This window comes from Rattus norvegicus, chromosome 6 (assembly GCF_021556685.1).
Source record: "Rattus norvegicus strain SHRSP/BbbUtx chromosome 6, alternate assembly SHRSP_T2T, whole genome shotgun sequence".
NCBI classification, from domain to species: domain Eukaryota; kingdom Metazoa; phylum Chordata; class Mammalia; order Rodentia; family Muridae; genus Rattus; species Rattus norvegicus.
This window is the reverse complement of record NC_141539.1, coordinates 10,110,005-10,133,093: the sequence shown is the minus strand read 5'-3', so window position 1 is coordinate 10,133,093 and position 23,089 is coordinate 10,110,005. Positions and strand designations below refer to the sequence as shown.

The 23,089-nt window shown below is 41.2% G+C and overlaps 1 protein-coding gene across 49 annotated transcripts in view; it reads right to left on the bottom strand.

The window, feature by feature from the left end:
* Nrxn1 (neurexin 1) overlaps window positions 1-23,089 on the bottom strand; it is a 1,143,874-nt gene that overhangs the window by 425,551 nt on the left and 695,234 nt on the right. For 4 of the 49 annotated variants that reach the window (NM_001434108.1, NM_001434109.1, NM_001434110.1 and 1 more), the window contains 1 exon segment: window positions 4,864-6,014. In NM_001434108.1, coding sequence (NP_001421037.1) covers window positions 4,864-5,110 — 247 coding nt within the window. In that variant the 5' untranslated portion in view covers window positions 5,111-6,014. 49 annotated transcript variants of the gene reach the window in all.

Here is a 23,089-nt window from a genome sequence, read left to right as displayed (position 1 = left end):
TGATGATAAGTTTCACATTTTTATTTGACCATTTTATGATGCAGTCCAGATGACTGCTACATATGGATAAACTTTGTGGGTTTTATTTATTATTTTGTTTGGAGATGTGTTTTCAAAGAGGAATTATATTTATTTGTCTAATGATTGATAGTTTGTAATAGCATGGACTTTTAGAGCTAAGGTATAAATATGATGATTGGACTTTAAGGGCACTGGCTCCTTCTTGCTGGCCCCTCCCCCCATATATTCCCTTACACTGTAGCCCTCAAAGGTATCTGGCACACAAACAAATGTAGATACTTTCCCATTGGAGGCATTTATGGCGTATTTACTCAGCAAATGGATAAATAATCCAAAGCATAAATATATTACTATTTGGGAACAAACTCAAAATTTCTCTAGGCTATCAGGAATTTAGAACACAAATGTCTCAAAAACTTGTTGCAACTAACCATCTTGTTCAGAATATACCAGTGATGTCATTTGTTTACAATGTCAATGGTACAAGTGTGGAGTGGCGATACCTGTTTCAAACATTCAGAGTTTAAAAGTCTCCTGTCACTTACAGGAATTAATCCAGGGCAGTCTTCATCTAGGTAGAATATAGTGAAGAGTTTTGTTAATCAATCCTCTTGGCTGTGATCCAAACTAAGTGAGGAAGTTGTTATCAACAAGCATGTTACAATCCACAGCAGAGGCATTGAAGACACCAGTGGACACCAACTAAGTGTGTCTCACACGCAACATATAGTGGTGTCCAGATATGCTGAGCACAAAACAACCTATAGTGGTGTCCAGATATGCTGAGCACAACAACATATAGTGGTGTCCAGATATGCTGAGCACAAAACAACCTATAGTGGTGTCCAGATATGCTGGACACAACAACATATAGTGGTGTCCAGATATGCTGGACACAACAACCTATAGTGGTGTCCAGATATGCTGGACACAAAACAACATATAGTGGTGTCCAGATATGCTAAACACAAAGCTGAGGGCTGGATTATTCACAATGAATTCTACTCCGAAAGACTAGCCATGAAGCCACATAGAGAATCCTCTCTGCTCTAGTTTTAAACCTCTGAGATCATGGAATTGCTTTAGGATATGGGGGGTCACAAAAATGTGACTGTGAATTTCTCTTTCACTCTGATCAGAGAGGGGCTCCATTTCTTGGATCATCTCTGACATGACATGTCTCAGTAGCCTTCCACATACACATACAAAAATGATATTTAGGCTCCCTTCAAAACTCACCACTTCTCTTAGAAGTTTAGCATATGTCTTGGAAGTACTTTGGAAGAATATGTTATAAATTCCAGCTATGAATTTTATCCTTATATAATGCCATTGAGTTGCTTCAAGTACAAACCCCCACTTTAAAATCCGTTAACATTTCACCCTGGATAGACTCTTTTGCCCTTTAATAGTATAAGCTCATTACAGCAATATAATTTCCAGAGTTCATATTTGCAGGAGGAGAAGAACTGACATTGGTTACTAAGATCTGTGAATGCTTTCTCCTTTCCCTATCTTCTGGGAATATTGAGAGGCTTTAAGCTAATTTCTAAGGTATGCAGAACATGGGTGCTTAGAAATGCTGGGAGCTGAGATGGGAACCTGAGCACTGACATCATGCTATGCTCCGCACATATGGTACAGCACAAAAGCAGTGCTGGCTGAGCACACAGGTCTATTCTGGACTCCAGTTGGCTTTAATTATAAGCAAGCTTGCTTCTTATCATTTACAGTTACATAGTTCTCCACTGACTTAACTAGAAAAATATAATTTTATACAGAAGTTGTCTCACCATTTATGTTTTTAAATTCGTACAAAATTGGGGAGGGGAGGGGCTGAAACGGTCTCCAAATCTGCTTCTCATATACATGCACTTAAGAAAAATCCTCACACAATCTCTGCAAATGGGTCAGCTTGCACAAAGACATGTGTGGTAGACAGAAGCTCCCTCTGCACCAGCAAGCCTTGTAAGTGACACCTCATAATAGTGCAAATGAAGCATAGCACGATAAGAAAATGAAGAAGAATGAACCTGGATCCTCAGCCCAGCAGTTTTTAAAATATGGGATACTAAATTTTCTCCCTTAAAATATGCTACTCAAGCTTTCCTTTTATACATTTAAACATATATGTATATACTCCTTATTAAGAAATAAACAGTCCTGTGTTTCTCAGGAATTCTAATACAATCAAACAGGCTTATGTATCTGTCCACACATGCACATTTGCAAGAGTTCTGGGTTTTAAATGAAGTCTCGTTTTTGCTTGCCTTCGTTTCCTGGTAGAAATGTACCACACTGTCATTTACCTTTGTGCTTTGCCTCCTCTCTCATCTATGAGACTCAGTGATTCTTTCCTTGTGAGCCCTTTGTCCTAATAATTAGCTCAATGCTCATCAAGCTAATTGACCCAACAAATCCAACATCACCTCTTTCTTACTAGGTTTCTTTCAAGCTGCCACCCTACCTGCCCTGCCCTGGGCCCCTCGGCACTCCCTTCACACCCTGGTTTCGGTGTGCACTGCCCTCAGAGGCTGATTTTTCAGCCTCATGTTCTTAGCTTGTTCTCTATAGAATTCTTTCCTTTCTAGAGAAGGGAGAGAAGTGTGAAAACTTCATGCCTGTATTTGATTTAGGACCTTAAATTATGACTGGTGAGTATGTGGGGATAGAGGGAGGTTTTACCAACAAATGTGGCCACATAAATAGGGTCACTGAAAGAAAGTTCTCTGATCCTAAAAAAATAACGCCAACTGTGGCCCATGTGCTGTCCTTACCAGTCCATCACGGTTTCTCCTTTTCAATGATAAATGAGCCTGATTTTTCATTCACACACAGACAATCAGTGTATTCTGGAGGGAAATAAATGTTACCAAAGACCAGCAGACGGCATCTGCCTGGGGTAGAAGCTGCATTTGGAAAGGAATGTCTAACTGCTACAGGGGCCCTTGCTGCCCTCTGTCACCTCCACAGGCTCTGTCTCCATTCTCAGGCCTCATCACTAGGTCACTCTGCAGAGTCAGACCCACAGAGAACTCATGTGCATATGAGATTATTAGCTCATACCGCCCCACTGCTACAATTAGCCATCCAACACCCTCGCATACCCCCATCTGGTGCGCCACTCCCACTCACCCACGCTCTGTCTGGCCCTCCTGTGCCCTGGCTCTCCCTCCTCCCACAGGAGTGGTATGGTTCTGCACAAAGGCAGGGCAGTGGTTGAGGGTTACACTCAGGTAAGATAGCAATATGTTCCGTAGCATCTAGGGAGTCAGTGAAAGGAGCACCAGAAACTCATTATTGTTTCCCAGAGATCTGCCCTCTGATACTCATAGGAAGCCCTGGTTCAGGTTTTACTAGATGTCTCTAAAGGAATCCCTGGGAGAACCAGGTAAGTGAGGTAAACAATCAATTCTTTGGAGCCAAAGTAAAGTGTGTCACTATTCCACTCCCAGTGAGGGGTTGCCAGGGTAACCTGCCTCTGTTCATTAGATCAGATTGTAGCTTTTCATGCCTAACCCACAGTGGTCCCCAGGTAGGAAGTCTATCCCAGGAGAAGGGGCCAACACCTTAGTACTAGCAGTTGCCCCTGGGAGGGGAAATACATGGGAGAGGGCAGAGGATCCAAGGAGCAGAGTCTTAAAGGACTGTAAGGAAGAGCTGGAAAAGCAGTCAAAGAAAGTGATCACAACTTCGAGTGTGCTGGGTCAATGGGTAGGTCTTACACTTAGAAAGGACAAAGACTAGGACAGGAGAAAGCCTCACAGGCACTGAAAAGGGAAAAAACCTGGATGATTTTGTTATTTTATTTTTGGCAATTCGGTGAATCTGATATAGCTTTCATCTAAAGATAAGAGGATACTGGCTCACAAGACATTTCTCTACACTCAGCTCTTTCCTAGCAAACTGGAAAAATAGGTCCCTTTTCCTCAAATTTCTCTTCCTCCAGGCAGAACTCCTGGCTTAGCCCAGGCAGCCGGCACTCCATAGGAACCCTCGATGGGAAGAACTGCACGGAGGAGGAAGCTAGACTGTGTGTGTTCCAGAGCCCATCTTCAGGAACATAGGGTCTGTGAAATCTCAGATCACTCCCATCACATCTAGAGAATAACTCGGCCGTGTGTGTGTGTGTGTGTGTGTGTGTGTGTGTGTGTGTGTGTGTGTGTGTGTGTAAACGATGGTTTCCAAGAGGAACAACACTATGTCCTGTGGGGACTGACCAGAATGGGAGAGGGTAGCTCATTATACTGTTGCCTTCTCCAAGTAAGACACAAGTGGGGCAAGAGGGACTGGCCTCCTGTTGAATTGAGTGGGTCCCTAGTCCCGGGACCTCATTCCTGGCACTGCAGCCTGGAAGCAGCGCTTCAGAGGGATGCACAGGTTCGAGTGCTTGCTGTGCGCGGGCCAGAGAAGATGGTCTGGAGGTGGGGCAGCGCTGCACAGACAAAAGGTTCTGCAGAGCCCTCCTCTCTCCCTCAGGTCCCTCTGTGAGCGCGGCGCCCCATCTGGCCACTGAGTGACCTTCTGACGAGAGACGCCCCCTTCCAGCGGGGCCAGGCTCTCTGCCTAGGCTGGTCCTTTATTAGATGCCCACATTTCCCAGGACCTCAGCAAGGCACGCCCCTCCCATCCTTCACCACAAACACCCGCGCTGCCTTCACCCATCCCCTTCTATTGTCTTCAAAGAGATAAGTGGCTCCCAACAAGCACACCTAAATGCACCTCCCTTTTCTCTGGCTCCCATATCTTAGAGCCTTAAGGGCCGAGACGCCGCGAGCAAGTGCAGGGTTGAACAGGGGAAGCCAGGAAATAACCCGCAAGAACTTGGCATTGCAGACCCACCGTGTCCGCCTCGCAAGGATGCTGGTGACCTGTAGATTGCAATAGGCACTGAATGATGCTTGCTGCTGCCATGGAAATGGTGGATGTGGTGCGCTCCCAAACTGGATGCCCCCCAGGCCACTCCTAGGAGGCCGCTGAGGGTGAGCGGGACTATCCAGAGCAGGGCCAGGCGCCCCCCTGCGCCGCCACCACTGCCGCCTCCGGGCGATCCCAGCTCGGCACCGCACCGGAGCATCCTCTGGTACATGGCGGGGCGCCCGCCAAGGGGCAGCCGCCGCGGGAGACAAAGTTTGGGGCACAAGAAGAGGCGAGGAAGCCGGGAATCCGGCTGCTCGCGGTGGGCTGCGGGGCTGGCCGCCTCACCGCGCCAGGGCACCCATCCTCTCCCTCTTTCGGACAGTCTTCTCGAGGTGCTGGAGTCTGCCGTACCCTACACCCCAAACAATCCGAAACATAGCCGAGGTGAATGCAGCTGGCAGGGGGGACTTGTCCAGAAAGGCAGCCCCGAAGAACAGCAAGCGCAGAGAGGGTGGCTGCTCCCAGGTTTGCAGGGTTCCAGGTTCTCCAGAGATACTCCCCAAGAGTTTCGGGTGAGAGTGTGTGCCGGGGTTGGGGAGCCTGGAAATTGTTTAAAGCTCCTCCCGGAGGGTCTTCACTTCTACATGACAGCCATCCACCGGGAATCCACTAGGTAAATCCATTTAGCATTGTGCGTGGGGAACGGGGAGACCACTTCGCCGGTCCAGCCTCCTTTCAGGAGAGAAGCAGACCCCATGGACGCGAGGCACCCCTTCCCTCCATTCAGCCCTGGCCAGCTCTCCAGCTCCCGCCAGCCTCCCCCGGGCAGCGCGCAGAGCAGCGGCGCGCATCGCCTGCTCCAGAGGCAATCTCCGAGTCCGCCGCCTCCTGACACTTACGCCCGGCGATGGGTTCAGAGGGAAGAGGGCACCCTTGTGAAGACAGCTGGGATCGAACTGGGGGAATCGAGCAGAGGAAAAGCAGGAGCAGATGAGAAAGCGGAGAGGTGAAAAAAGAAAAGAAAAAGAAAAGAAAAGAAAGAAAAGAGAAAAAGGAAAAAATAAAAGAAAAATAAATAAAAGAACCGAAAAACCACACACGCTGGTGAAGCTAGGGGCTCTATGCAAATCTGCAGTCTCCAAACAGCAAATCACTGAAGCTCGGATGCAATGCAGAGGACGAGCCTATGTAACGAGGGAGGCTGGTCTAGCTTCCCGCAAAAAAACCTCCCGCTTTGCCTCTCCCTGACATTCTCCACACATCATAGGGACACGTGGACAGCGATGCGGGAAACACCTAAAAAGCAACGCTCCCTCCTCAGCCAGGTGATCCTTCCCTCTGAATCACTTGGGCAAAAGGCACAGTCCCCTACCCCTCTACATAAAAGTAACCAGTGCCTTTAGAGCTCTTAAAAGGGAAGGAATCCGGCTTTATTTTATTGGACCAAACTTGTTCTACCCGGTGTTCAAAACCAAACTGCTAAAAAAGGCTTGACACCATTCACTCGGAGTCAGTTCCGAGGAGAGGATCTGCTTACTGCATGTGTTATTTATAACAAAGAGCCTTCCCTCCCTTTACAACATCGTGCCTCACAGGAACCAGTGTAAATCAGGGGGATGGAAAGTCCAGGAAGGCAGCAAGATGAGCAGCCCAGAAGAGGCAGAAGAGGGAAGCAGGGTACAGAAGAGGGAGCGAAGAGAAAGAGAAGTGATATGAATTAACTGCCTTTCAGTAAATAAATAAAGTAAACTAGGATATACAAGAATTCTTGAGATATCGAGTCGTCCAGCTGAGTTCTTTCCTCTTCTAATTGGCCGGGCTCTTGCCCTATTTCATAAGAGAAATAGAGCCAAGGCCAAACATTCTAAGATCTAGTGTCCCCAAGAACAAAAGAAAAGGACATTTATATAAAACCGGACATCTTTCCTGAAAGCTTTGTGCCCCCCAGGGGGGTAAAAAAAAGAGCCTACCTTTCATACTAGATCACACACAGTACGGGGTGGGCACTTTCAGATCAAGGTCTGGGGCAGTGCTGAAATATTGCTCGGTATTAAACAAATGATAAGAGTCACAGTGTGCCCCCTAGGGTGGAAATCTTGAAGTTATTTCTGTGGAAAGACAAATCGACATACCTCTGAGCACCCAACCTCTCATTGACTTTTCAGTCTATATATAATATGAACCAAAAAAGAGAACCTGTGTTTTATTAAAATATTATTATTAATTATTGCTATATTAAGACAGGATATCATAGAGTGTTGACTGGGCTTGAACTTCAAATCCTCCTAACCTCTTCATAAGCACTGGGTTATAGGAATGTGTAACCATACTTGATGTGAACTCTCATATCTCTGTAAGGTATTCTGAGAGGATTTGGTCCAAATCAGTTCCTTATTCACATGGCCATTTGAATTTGTATATTGAATGCTAGGTCTTCTAAACAGTTAAGTTTGTAAGTCAATCCACCAACAATACTAGGAGTTCCAAATCAAATGAGTGGCAATCCATCACCTCCCGTCTCCCCCTCAAAGCATATTTCATTTTACTGGAAATATAATTCTTCAGAACTTCATTATTCTATGTAAATACATTGTTTCTCAGTCTTCCAGAGGGGCTGAAATATCAGCAGAAGGGAACCTGCATCTTCTACTGTATGCTGCTTATATCCTTGTTTTGTTAAGCATATATGTTAATTCATATGAAGAGTCATCTTTATATGTATTATATAAAGTACAGCTCCAAGAGAATGAATAATGTCATCTCCAGAATATGTTCTTAAGTCCTGGGGTGGAAGAGATGGGTGCACAGGAAAAAGGATCTGCTGGGAAAGCCCAACAACCAGAGTTTGGATCACCAGAAACCACATACAACACTGTGGCCCCAGTGTGCCCCTAGAGAGATTAGAGGTGGTGACAGGAGACTCCAAAAGCAGGGAAATCACCTAAACTAACTTACGCAGAAACAAGAGATCTTGTCTCAAACAAGGTACAAAGAGGGCGACACCCATACATTGTCCTGTGACCTTCACACATAAGCAGCAGCATGTCCACATCCACACTCATTAACAAGTACGCACACATGAAGGGGTGCTGCTCATAGGCCATATTTTGAATGTGACATTTCAATGTCTGCATGAAAAGAGGAGAGGAGACTAGTTTAGGTGACAGAAAAGCTGTGGTTGTTTCTTGGCAACACCTTTCACTAGTTCTGTCACATTGATTTCTTGGCCTCTCACTGAAACACTAAATTCATTCACAGAATAGTCACCCTCTTATCTTTCATAACAATCCCGTGAGGTAGAAAAGATGTAATGCACGATTTAATGTTAGAGTGCTTTTTACAGATCCAGTTCTCATGCGTCTGAGGCAGGATGCATCTTCTTCCACACAGATATAAAGCTCCATGGGCTGATTAATGTCCCCAATATCTCATACTCTGTCTATCAGTGAGGAATGCAGTGTATTCTCTCTCATTCCCCATAGATGGTGTAATCTGTCCTGTCCTTTCCAACTCGATCCCCGAAAGGGACAGGATCCTAGTCTTCCTTTCTACTCCCTCTAGTGCCCAGCATATGTGAAACATAGGTAATCTCAAACACACCAAGTTCTCATTATTTTCTATAGCTATGTTCCACAATCCTGGCCATGGCTATGGTCACTGTGAACACTGAAGCAGCACACACTGAACCATCACTGCTCCAGAAATGTCCGGTTAGGTTCTTCTGCATTTTAAAACACTAGTTAACCAACAACGTTTTTTATGTATCTGTTTAAATATATTACTTGATATACATTGTTCATTAGCTAACATTGAACTCTTGACCCAAATGAAGCTTGTGTAAGACATGCATTTTGTCTGTCAAGGACATTTGAGCCTGTGAGCCTTTCAGTGATAGGACTGGGCATTATTTTCAAATATTAAAATCAGTAAAGAAAAGCATAAAGGAGCAAGCAAGGAGCTTGCGAGACGACCCAGTGGCAGGAGAACCACGTAGGTACATGAGGCACTGTCTCAGAAAAAAAAGATTCAAAACCCAAAATCAGTCAGTCAAAGCAAAACAAAACCCAAGAGAGATATAAACAGTTTGACACTAAACAAACTGCAATCTGAATGCTTTTGTGAGATACAGGCCGAGAGACAGGAAGGCAGAGAGTGGCTTGTTCAACTTGAGCTTTGAACCCCTTTGGGGGACTCCAAATTTCACTATTTTTATAATACCTAATGATTATCAAAGCATCAGGATTAATTAGGGTGACACAGTCGAGTGACGGGGGATGAAGAGTCTGTGTGAATAAACAAGATTGGCTGTGTTTGTTTTTCTCTTCATGTTAGGAAAAGATGAGGCAGCATGTTAGAAAAGTGACACTGACATGTTAAAGCACATACAAAGAGAGTCGAAGCAGAAGGCTTCACTGAGTTTTCCAAAGACAATCCACTGAAAGAGAATCTCCCTCCTGCCTTATATTGCTGAGGGCCTTGGGGGATAAGGAAGGGTTAGGGAAAGGGTAGGCTGGAAATCTTAGTTTTACAGGGGTCTCAAGAGCTTAAGAAGGAGTATTTATGGCTGTCTTGACAGAGAACATTGTAGCTATTGTTTCTCAGGCCGATGTCCAGGGCACCTTTGCAATACTTAGGAGGTGCTGGGGTGGACACAGTGCTGCTGCTGCCCAGGCAGTGTTTGTTATAAATGGCGATCATTTTGTGAAACAAGAAGCAGTTCTCTGTCCAGATGGTGGGCAAAAATCTTACAAACACATGCCTCTTTTGGATGAGGTAATAAAGCCTGTTCTTATTGTTTAATCTGTGTCTCTTCAGATGACTAGGCTTGCAGTTTGAGATCAAGCTTAGGGAAACTGAGGCATACCTAACAAGCTGTTGTTTTTAGATCGCTAGAAATTTTTTCAAAGGTAACGTGGGGCTTTGGCTACCTAATTTCTCTCTCTTTTTTCCTTTCTTTTTTTTTCTTTTTTTCCTTTTTTTTAGTATGTGTAGTCCTTGAAAGAAAGAGATCTGGGGACCTCGTCTTTCCTTTTGAGATCTAGACTCACTATACTGCTCACACTGTTCCCAAGCTATCCTCTTGCCTCAGCCTCTGCAACAGCTGGGGTTGTACCAACACAGCACCTCCTCACCTACAGCCTGTACTCTAGTATCACAGCCATAGCCTTAGAGGCCAGGGACAGTTTCTAAAAGTCTTGGGCCATCACAGTCCCTGACAGTGTTGGAACTTTGCTTTTTCAGTTTGATTACATTTCTCTGGTTAAAAAAGATTAATATGTATTAAAAGTTGTTGAAGTGGGGGGTTGGAACTGGTTCTCTTTGTTTCAAATATTAAAGTAGCAAACCGTGTGGAGTAGCCAAATCTCTTGCACGTACATTTTACTTCTATTTGAATAAACACTTATTATTAAGGTCTGTTTCTATAGTAGAAACTGATCTTCATCTTGCATTCACTATAACCTATTTGGAGATCAGTTGAGGAATAGTTAACCCTCACTTGCCCCTAACAACTCTAGCTCCTGACTTCTACCCAAAGGAACCAGATAGATATGTGCATCCAATCACCCCGAAATAACTCAAACGATGATCTGCCATGAGCAAGAATATGAATAGTTTAAGATGGACAATAGTGTTCAGAAGTGAACAATGAGGTTTTTCAGAAGGGAGGAGGGAGAAAAGGAAGTGGGAGGGGAGAATGAGTACAATTTGGAAAGAAATAGAACAGGTATGGCCATTTTAAATTACTTTCCCATATCCCAAAGTTACTCTTTCTGGCTTAAAGAATGCAATGGTTGCCAGGCAGATACCTCTACCTTTTCATGGTTTTCTTAAGCTTAATTGGAAATCCTTATGGCTCAGTATTAGCTTTTTAAATAGGAAAGTAGACATTAATGTAGCAGAGAGGAAGTATATTAAAACCCACAGGCAGCACTAATCTTTTAGAAATTAAAATGAGGAGAATGTCAGTCTTGCACTTTGCAGTTCTACTGATGTCATTGTAGTGACAAGCAGACCCCATATTTCCATGGACCTATACTGAGAACTGAGGAGAAAAGAGGAGGGACTCACAAAAGAATAGAGTCTGTGAGAACTCTAAACATAAACTCCAGATCTTGTTACCTCTCTATATAATGTTAAGTCCTGAAAAGTATTTTGAGATTGATCAGTATAGAGGAACAAGGACACTAAGACAGAGAGGAAAACCACAGTCAACAGTTAAGAAAGCATTCTTGGGCTTCTAATATAATCCCTTTGTTGTTTTTCTCCCTTAATATGGTAAAACTGTAGCAGAAGAGTTATTTTGTGTGCAGTTTGTATATAGATTTAGAAGTTCATTTTCATTCCCCCAGCCCCCATCCAGTCACAGACACAGACTGGTATATGTAGTCAATATGTATTACTTAGAGTCTACTGAGTAATATAAATCAGGGTGAATGGTGAAAGTTAAACATGAGCTAACAGGACATACAATTCACTCAAAGGAAATTAAAATCTGGATATTCAGTTGACTTCAGTGAAGTCAAGGTTACTTATATTTAGGACTGGAATATTTTATGATCTGTGTTTCCTTTGTCCTATTTAGTAGAAATGTAATTTATGATGGCCTAAATAAAAGTCAGTGCCTAAGCACCAAGCATCTTTACATATTGCAGGCATCTGCTTGAGTACCAATCATTAAAGTCACTCTCAGAATTTACTGTTTGTCTACTTTGCATCAAACTTGTATTGCTGACACTGTCCCAGTAGCCCACATTCTTCCAAGGTGAGTGTGTTCATTCTTTAGTTGGGAAACATGGAGCTGTGGTGCCACTGTGTGAGTTTGAATATCTCTGGGTCATTATTAATATGATGTCAGGTATCACCTCTCCCAGTTTTCTCATCTACAGAAGGATTGTGGTTCTGCATTTAATATCATTAGATCATGTTTTATGATGGGTTACTTTATTCACATAGGCACATTTTTGTCAGATATTGAAAACAAAAGCATAAGAAGCTGTGAAGTTGACTTTAATTTAACAATATTTTCAACTCTCTTTACTCTGTTAAGCTTCCTAATTTACCAAAAAATTTATTAATTTGGCTTCCTTAAATCTACCATGCTTAAATTGTAATGTGCATTGAAAACCTTACAAGATATGTCATTTTGTTAATGTATTAGGTCATAGGTTCGTTGGATTTTGGCCTCCTGAATGTTTGGTGAACAGGTGACTCTGGAGCTGCTGGGTTAGGGGACAAGACTTTGGATTGTTCTTCTGTCTGAATGCTGCCCTTGACATAGGCTTTATTAGTGTGCTTTTTAATTAAGCTACTCAGAAATCACCTCACCTCCATTTAGCTGCCTTCAAAAGTATAGACAGGTTAGTGTGCTCTAAGCATATATGTTGGTGTTGAACCATTTCTCTGATGAAACCATTTTGAAGACTTTGAGATGCCATCATTTTCATCTCACAGCATCAAATAGTCTAGTTGAGAAGTCTATTTCCATGCTGCTCTTTGCATCTGAACTCTTATTTGGTGACTGTGCTGGTGTCCTCTACTAACTAGCAGCAGGGTGACTTTAGGTAGGCTATTTAAACACAATTTCCTCATCAGAAAAACATGCTAATAGTTGAAGGGTAGTTGTGTCTATCAAGGGATGTGATACATTTCAAATAAGATATTACCTGCCACATAATGTACATACTGATGTTGTCTTGGGTCATTCTTTTCCTTTATAAGAAGAAAATCAATCATGTTTCCAAATAAAACCCCAAACTGCTAATGTTACAACCAGCCATCCACTACAACAGAAGCAAGTAGGACGTCTCTCCCGGGTGCTGGCCTGTCAGGCTACGTGTCTGGCCAGCATCAGCCACAGAGAAAACCAGTACCATAGAATGACATGCTGGCATCTGTTTACTTACACAACAGACCACAGTCCCCATGTTCTTGCCTCTCTGCAGAAAAGTAGCATGTGCTTGCTCAGGATAGAATCAGATTTAGAAGGACAATTATAAGCAAAGGTAGGAGGATGTGGAACTAATGCACAATTTGCTGGTTCTCTAGTAAGCACAGGCATTTACACCTGAAACAAAAAGTCATATCCATTTCACGTGTTTAATTTCCTGAGCACCCAAGCTCTTAGATTATGAGCCCGCTTACCCTATCTTTGCAAATCTATATTCTGAAACCTACATCTCCATTTGAATGCAGTGAGAGGAAAGAAATCATGCAGTTTGGATAGGATTTTAAATAGCTTTACATGAGATCTGTAATATGATCCCCATCAAATTTGGTAGTTATTACATTAGGTCTACCTTGCATTACGAATTCGCCACAGTGATACTTTTTGTTGTTAGCTATAGCTCAGCATGTGAGGCCATTGCTCTCCAAAGACCTCCTGCACTGCAGGCAAAGTTCGAGCTTCAAAGCAAGGCTAACACCTCAAAGGTGGCTTCTGTGCAGCCTCTCTGGTCTTATCGGCCTCAACTTCTGCTGTTTCCCCAGCAGACCCCGTGTCTCCACCCCTTACTCTTCTCTAAAATGGGATGGGATGTTTGTTTGTTTGTTTGTTTGTTGTCCCATTACCTACCCTATTCCCTTATGGAAAAAAGAAAAGGATGCAACTCTACTCTCTCCTTATTCTTCCTTCCAAATAGTAAGTCATTCCGCAATTCATGTTTTTGCTTGTTTCTTTTTGATTTTTTGTTTTTGTTTGTTTGTTATTGTGTTTATTTTTGTTTACAAGACAGCTTTTATCAGTATAGCTCTGGCTGCACTGGAAGTCACTCTGTAGACCACCAGGCTGGCCCAAACTCAGAAATCTGCCTGCTTCAGCCTCCCCAGTGCTGGGTTTGAAGATGTGCACCATCAAAACCTGTCTTCATTCAAAACTGTAAACATATTTCTTTGTTGTAATTTTTTGGATGCTATCAATTATTTACTTTCTTAATTATTGGAATATCAAAATGAAGATAAATAATAATATGCTCAATGATAGCTGTTCAGAGTGAGCATATGAATTAGCAAAGTTGCCTCTATCTCCATGTTTAAGGAGTTTCAAAGGACCCAAATTAATTGAGAAATAAAACTCCTTCCTCAGTTTACACAGGAACTCTTTGGTTAACATTTCCTCTTACTTATAATCAATAAGAAACTAAAGCTTAATTTTAACTGGAATGCCAAGGTAATTGATTATAAAGAATAATAGAATTCATTGTCATGTTTTCTTACTCCTGTAATAAGTGGAGGTCATTCCTTCTGTTAAGGCATGAAAAACAAAATACCACCAGGTTAAATTGCCTGGTGGCAGTTGAATTTTGAGAGAAGTTCGATAGCTAATTTCTGAATCTGTGGCTGTGTGAGTTTATTGTGAAAATGCTGATTTCATCAGGATAATCATTCAAAAGTGACCAACACTAAACTTAGCATCAAATGTATTTACTGTGGGACAATGAGAGAGCCCCAGCTGGAGAATGACAGCACTCGGTGTGGGCAGTTCATGACTCTAGTCTCTGGGAATGTTGATTTTTAGGGTGAGTGGTATATGGTCCAAAATATCTATTCCTATAATATGGGATGCTTTGTTTTTTGTATAGCACATATATGACTTCTGAAGCATTTTGAAAAGCCACTAATCTATTTTTTTGTAACTGTCTTCCTTTTCCTTTTGTGAAAGACTTGTTTTCCCTCCCATTTCCTCTCTTCTGCTGCTGTGATAATTCCACCAGAGGACCACGCATTTATCTTGACAGGTGTTAGTAGATCCAGAGACCTCTGTGGAATTGTTCCTGCTTGCACCAGGGTAGAGTAGAAAGCATAAGGCTGCAAAGGTAATGAACTTACCTTATTGCATTCTGAATAAAAGAAGCCACACAGCAAGGGGAATTAATTTGCTAATGTTTTTGTAATGAAGCTTTCATTAGACATATGTTGTAGTCTTCAATATCTAACAGACGGTACATGTTAAAACAAAGTAATACTGATAATTTTTTGAATGTCTGATGATTGCCTCATAGAATGTTCAATAAAATAGTTTACCCTCAGATTGTTTTAAACACCTTATCACAGAGATGAAATAAACATTTCCAGATATGCATTTTTAAAAATTCTGACTAGATGAAATAAATGCCTTTTTCTCTATTTCTCTTCAACAGTTAAAAATAGATTTACTGTTTCGTTGGAGGTGGTGTTGCGAGTTTCTCAGACAATATCTCAGACATCACAGGCTGGTAACCTTGAACTCCCCATGGTGGTGAGGGTGGATCTGAACACCTGACCCTCCTACCTCTACTTTCCCAGAGCTGGGATTACTTACAGCCTCCTTCAATAGAACCCAGCCTATGAATTCGTTTTTAAAGGATGGAAAAAAGAAGTTTTACGTATAGTATATAATTTCATTTATTAATGAAATTTAGAGGCATCTAATTGATAATGTAAGTGTTTTAATCCAATTCAAAGTGTTCTATATTAAAAGCAACGTTACGTAGCAGAGCAAGCATTGGCCTAAATGGAGGTTGAACTGAATAGTTTAACTGTGAAGGAAAGACTAACACAAATCAATGCAATCAACACTCCTTCATGTCAGCAATATTTCATTTAAGATTTGTCAAAGACAGACTTCATAACATTTCATAAAAAAATTGCTTCTTTCAGAAAATCATCGGTTTTGGAGCCCGGGCTGTTACATTCTAGCCAAGATTTATCACAGGGTAAAGAAGAACTACGGATAAGACATTCTCATGGTTCTACTCTGCGTGACCTTAATTCCTTACTTCAGTTTTCCTTACAATTTCTCCCCTGCCTCTTTGTAATCAAAGTTATCCATGAGACTGGAAGATCTTATCAATCATGCATTTTACTATTATAATTTAAATCTACTCATTCAACTTTTCTTCGCCCGCCACACATTTCAGGAGAAAAGGAAGAGAAAAGGAGAGGGTGGTCTTCTCTTCCTCAGCAGTAGCAGCCAACGACGACAGGAAAGCTATGCGTCATGAAGAAAAGCAATTTCCTACTTGAGGGATTAGACACTACTCCCTTTTGTCCTGTTAAGTCAAAGTTTTAGTTATTTTTTTTACAAGTAAAACTGATATTTTTCAATTTACATAAATATTCTCTAGGGAAACTTCGAAAGACCACACAAACAGATGTTTCTCAACCAATCAACTGAAGAGACAAAACGTAAAATGAGAAAGTAGCCATCTTAAACTCTCTCACAAGCATGTGTACAGCACGGGAAAGATTAAACTGCCAGACAAGCTAATAATAATTAACTCAGTAGGAAATATTTTATATTGATCCACAAGGCTTTCTTCTTCTCTTTAAGAAAAATATAGGTGATTTTTATTTTGAAGCTACTCACATGTGGTAGATTAGACATTTGACGGCTATGCAAATGTCTACAAATGTTTGTTTTACCTCTTAGTTAAAAAAATGATCTTAACTACTGCCCTTGGTCAGCAATAAATTCATACCTGAGGAAATATGTAGCAGAACATCACACTCAATAGCACCATATGAAAACCATATTCATTTTAAGTGCATTTCCATTCATGGAGGCTTCAAGCATCTCTTTGATAATAATGGCAAAGCACAGGCACACATACAAAGCACGGAGAAGGAAAATTGAGAGCTGATTTTTCACACCCTGCTTTGTATATTGCTTATATGAATCATGTTTAAGAAACTTGTGCATTTTCAGTGATGAAATCTATCATGTCTGTACTCAAGAACCAAAAGTCTTCAGAGCAAAATCCAAGTGTTGTGACAAGTCTTCTAATTTATTTCACCATATACCTTAGGTTCTCTGTTTCATCTGGCTACAGTCCCACCTTTCAAACTAGTGACTCATATCTTTACATGCAGTGAGTGGCTGTGGATCAAGCTCTAGCAGCTATTTTAATTGTGTGTTTCCACTTGTTAAACTACTGACATTATTAAGTCAGCTTCATGCTAAATTCCCTATAGGGACACTAAGGACCACACAACAATTATAGTCACATCACAGACATTCCCTGCTTGGCAAACAACTAGAGTATTATTTTCTAAACCTGGTGAAAAAGAACTATTGCGTAAGCCAGAAAATTGCTTGTGAAAGCTGAATGGAATAAATACCACCATAGCCAAATTAAAAGTCTGTGGACCAACTATCAAGCAGAATGAAATCGATCCATTGCGGCAAAATTAACTTAGAAAATCAAAACTGTCTAAGATATTGAAGACATTCAGGATGCCTGAGAAAACTGGAATTTGTAAAGATGATTTTGCTTTGACCCAGTGAAAATCCATCAGTCCAAATATAAGTAAAAACAGGTCAGTTTAAATCTACTAGGTTTCTAGGGCTGGTGACAAAATAGCAAATCAAAATTTGGTTTGATGACACATCGGAGAATGGAAAATATGTTGAGATTCCTGGGGTCTTTTTTTTTTACTGTAAAATGGTATAATTTTGAATGAGACCAGATTACTTATTAGGTAGTTTCTGCCTCAAAACACTATCATTAAAAGGTGTGTGTTTGGGAGCAGGATGGGGCTGTCCACAGTAATATTTCTGGAGAAACCCTATTTGTGCTTTCCTAGAGCAAGCCCTTTCCCAAGAAAAGCTGATGTAACCCAGTAGCTCTAATTTTGCCTTCAATATCTACATGTTGTTCTTCCTGACAAAGAGGACCATTTCAGTGCATTGTATAGCATTGTATAGCAGTGCAGTCCTCTGAAAACGGTCCTTTTCCCAGTCTTGCTTACAACCATGTTCATGGTGAGGTGCTGGAAATGGAACTAGCATGCCTTTTATTTCAGTTTATTTTGACTTAAAACCTTGTAACTCTCACCAAAAATATAGTTATTTCTGGTGAACAACACCCATCGTGACACCATGTCCTCTAAATCACACAGTAAAGATTGGGGGCAGGTGTGAATATTTGATATCTTCTGACATGCTTTTTTAAGGCCCTGGGACACTTATTTAGACTTCTTCAGAAATCTTAAAACTAAGTGATCTATTTAGTCAGATATCAGTGTATTGGATTTTAGAAGCTAAATGCACACCTGATGAATGTAACCAATTTCCAGGAAAGACGGTTACTCACATGGGTGAGTCAGCCGGTCTATGTTCCAGGCACCCCACAGAGAAATGTGTTCCTCAGAAAACAGGTAACCTATGCTCTAGGTTTCTCAAGAGCCATAGCATTTTAGGAAATGTGAAACAGTTGCTTTTACTCCAAGACCATTAAGGACAGTAATTGGGAAATAAAGTGGCCCAGGGCTCTTGAAAAGGAGAAAATTCCTTTGGGGAAGAACGTTATGGACCTAAGGGGAAGAGTTTGTATTGTTATTGCTGAACATGTCAGGGAAAAAATAAGACTAAGGACATTCCATTCACTGGAGATATTAGTTAGAACTAGTAGGCTGAAGATACTGCTCAGTGGACCCTTACTCCACAATTATGAAGATGTGATTTCAAATCCCCGCACCCTTATAAACAATGGCTCATGGTTGTGAGTGCTTGTAACCCCAGCATAGAGGGGCAGAGCCTGACTGATCAGTCAAACTCTCTGGCCAGTCAACCTAGCCCAGATGGCCACTTTCTATTCACTATCTCAAGGCAATAAAGCAGAGAATTGGTGGCTTTCCATGGAGATCTCTGGTCTGGCTAGGTGTGTGGGTTCAGGAGAAGGGGGAAGAGCTGGGGCAGGGAGGGGGAACTGCTGTCCCCACCACTGCTGCTGCTCCTTTCTGCCCCTGCAGCTTCATTTGCTTGGCCAGGCTGAGCCAGCAGGAGACTGACTAGCTAGCTGGCAAGGGGTGCAGGGGAGGTTCTGGCCGTGATTTCAGGTGAGCAGATCTCTTCCCCAAGTGGCAGGCAGTGAGTGTTACAGCTCTTATGACAGAAGTTCTCAGACAATGGGATAATTCCTGCAAACCTTTAATTCTTCTGAACAGGATTCTTAAATACAGTTTGGGGACAGGCCAGGGTTTGGCACTGGGTACTTTTATTGTTTTGTCCTGAGCGATTGAGAATACCTCATCTACATATTTGGGGGAGCGTCCTGCTTCTACAGGTCTGATCTGTCTCAAACCTCTCTACAGGGGTTGTGATGGGCTGTAACTACCTACTTGAGGGGCCTGATCTTCTGGAAGACTGGTAATACTCCTGCCATCCCTTTTAGGATCCCCAGGGATTCAACCTATCTTGATCAGGAATCAGGGTACCTTTCATAGTCCACCGCCCTACAGAGACCAATAGAATACACTTTGAACATCTTCTGAATTTTACATGCATACACATTAGGTCTATATTCTCATAAACTCATATAAACCAACACCATGCACAGGACACACCACACACCACTCACACAGACTTAGAATGTGTTGAAACCAGATTCATATGCCCTCTCAACTTGGGCGGTTTGAGAGAAGTGACCCAGGGTTATTATTAATGAACACATCTTTCCAGGTATTATACCCAAATGTAAGAAATGTACAAAACTGGACATTCATTCATGGCTTAATTAATATTTGAAATCCTCTCCATGCCTAAAAATATGCAAAAATGCATACTCTGAAGTACAATTTCTAAGAGGTCTCAGGCTTATCAGAAAGACAAAATTAAGGATGTGGTTCTTGCTGAAGAAACAAATGTTTGGGCTTGCTTGTCATCCTGAACTGGGCTAATGGCAATGTTTCTTGATGTTTATGAAGAGCTTATGCACACTTCTTGATGTGTAGGACTTGAATTGTAGAATCAGTCTACATGGTGCTAAAGGAACATTTTTGTCCCAGCCAATGTACTCAGAGAGTTGCAAAGCAGCCATATGTATATCACAGACATGCTTATTGACCAGGTATTTACCGTCCATTTGGTTAATACTGTTATGAATTACAAAAAGATACAGACCTAAAAAAATCTTTCATATTTAATACTCCATCTTTCTGCAAAGCTGCTGTTAACTTTGGTATACCTGTACAATCACCTATATAGAATCTCATTGCTCTAATTCTTGGGGACCACATTATGATGAAATATATACAAACAGAATGGTCTTGACTTCGGCAGCAAGAAAACCATTGTATCACAAGATCAATAGTTATACTGTTTTCCCAAAGAATGTGTTTGCCATTGTTTCCTGGGGTCCTCTAAGCCTCAGGCCAATATGGAGAACCACACTTTTTCTTTCTTCTATGTATGCATCATCTCTTCAAATTAAGTAAAACATGTACCCAGGAATGGTCCAGAGGGCCAACATAATGACTGTTAAGCTAATAAAATCCATTTCAGCTCACAGGGCATTGTCTTGATCATGCACTTATTTGCTTCAAAAGAGGAAAAAATTAACAAGAATATTTGCAAAAGTCTGCATGAAGGCTTGAAAGAATCAACAGCTAAGCAGTGTGAGAGGAACCCAATACCAACATGGTTAGTGTGAGATATAACCTCAGTATTTTCACTCAACAGGAATGTAGTAAACAGACAATGGTTTTGCACAATGGTTTAAAAATATTTTTATGTATTGTGGTGGTTTGAATATGATTGGCCTAGAGAAGTGAATGAATGGCACTGCTAGGAGGTAGAGCTATGTTGGAGTAGGTGTCGCCTTGTTGGAGGAAGTGCGTCACTTTGGGGGTGGACTTTGAGACGCTCCTCTCAGCTGCCTGAAAATTGTCTTCAGTTTGCCTTTGGAACAATATGTAGAACTCTCAGCTCCTCCCACGCCATGCTTGTTTGGATTCTGCCGTGCTTCCTGCCTAGATGATAATGAACCTGAAAGCCAGACCCAATTAAATGTTGTCCTTTACAAGAGTTTCCTTGGCCATAGTGTCTGTTCACTGCAATGGAAACCACAACTGAGGCATGTATTGAAATCTAATGTTTAGCTCATAAAGTGAAGACTACTTTCCCCAAACTCTTACCTATGGTATCCATGAAGTGTAGTTTGAGATACTTAGCATCTCATTGTAAGAGATACATTAATGGACAAGCGGGGGAACAGATGGTTTTAAGAGACACATTCAGTTTGGAGTAATGGACACAGAAGAAATGTTGCAGGCATAAAAGTATATTTATTCTGTATTTGCCTTGTAACTATAGAAATAAAACAATTAAGTGGAAAATTACTAATAAGGTAGCAGATAGTACTCAATACCTGTGTGAGTTCCAGAAAGGGGAAGAGTAAGGAATTTTGAACTAAGCTATTTCCACAAGAAAAATTCTGACTACAGAAAGAAATTTTAGTGCTTATAACGTATAATAAGATAACTTTAGTAGTCAACCAAGAAAACTGAAAGTAGATTTACAGATCACTAGAGATGAGGCATTCAAAAGACTACCCTATGATATACTTGAGTGTAGTTGGTGTAGCCTAGAATTCATCCTTTAAATTTTTCTTAGGACCTATGTAAATATTAATAAGAGGTATTTTTGATATACATTTTTACGTACTTTATTCTTGTATTTTTATACATAGGGAAATATTCTTCATGGAAGATGTAGGGTAGAGTAATAAAAGATAGCTAAGGAAAATAAAACAACATTAATATCCCTACACTAAGTGAGTAGTCAGAAGTTTGGATCTTAAGTACAAATAAGAACACTCATGAAAGAAGAAATTATAACAGGGACCAGAGTGGTCGATTTGCAGCCTGTAGGTCTTGGCTTCTTTTTGTGTCATATATTAGATACTACGTATATCCAATATTTACATTATGATTAGCAACAGTAGCAAAATTATAGTTATGAAGTAGCAACAAAATGATTTTATGGTTGAGGGTTACTATGACATGAGGAACTATATTAAAGGGTCATAGAATTAGGAAATTTGAGAACCATTGAAATAGAGGAATGCAAGACTGAATTGATCCCATGGAGGTGATTGGTAAACCAATCAAAGCAACTGTGAACACAGGAAGGACATCAAAAATACATGAATAGGTAAATATTGACATTAGTTCATTGTGTATGGTGGATGATGTGTATTATGTCCTGTGCGGTTTTCATTGCACTGTATTGCAGTCACTCAATACTAGTCATATCTTTGGCTTCTGTATATGTGCAGTCCATTCAACTGTGAGGATGACGTTTAGCACTCAAATCTGACTTGAATTATTAACCTTGTATGACAAGAGACATGGATTGTTCTTGGAAGAAAAGAAACAAATCCTGTAACTCGAAGTGAGCATCACTGAAGCATTTCAGCTGTCATGACGTCACTGTTTTCTACAGTGTTGTGGAATTGGTTCCAGTGAGGAAATGTCGCCATTTTCGATGTCATATTTCGTTTCTGAATATAATTTCCTTCCATAACATTTTCTGTGATGTCAAACATATTCATATTAGAGCTAACTGGAATATATATGTATATATACATATACACATAAACATGCACACACATGTATATGTACAAACACGCACACAATGATTATATCCTTCTCCTCCATGTTTTGGTAATCTCCTGTGCTTCCTCAATAGAAACTGATTATTCATAATCCAGAGTCAAGGGGTTAGCAAGTGAAGAGAGTCACAGTATCACAGCTAGGAAGAAGATGTGGTGTAAACTAACAATGTTTATACAAATAGAAGAGAAAACATCGATACCAAAGAGCAGAGGCTACTGTCAATAGCCAAAGATAAAAATGGCTTCTTATTTTTTTAAGAAGTCATTTTTATTAAAAGTTCACATCAGTAGCCACGTTTTATAAAGTCTCCCTCACTAACTCCAACTGTTGGTATTTAATTTTAGGCTCTTGGTTTAACATGACTTGCAGTACCTTCTGTTGTGGAGTCCATCTTTGAATATACAGCAAGTGCTCCTGAGAGCATAGTTTTGTGTTGCCTTCAGTTGCCAGGTCATAAAATGATGCTGTTTTTAAAAATGGAGCTGGGCAGCCACTCCCAGCACTCCCAGAGAGGCTGGGTTTTACACAGTCCCTAGAGTTGCTGGAGGTTTAGGGTATGCTAAGGAGTCTGCATTCTTACTGGGCATGGGTATATATTTGAAAAACTATGTGGGCATGTGGTCCATGACTGCCTGCTGTGGTCTTTAGGATCATGCGTTTTTCCCAAGTCCATATGTATTCGTGTGAAACTAAGATCTGTTCATTTCCTTAAGATGGGCTGTCTCTTCCACTAGATAGTAAATACCTAAAAAGATGCTATCCTATCCATATGGTACGATATTCCTCCATTTTGTATTTTTCTTCAAGCATGAGGCTTGTGTTCAAATTAAGCATA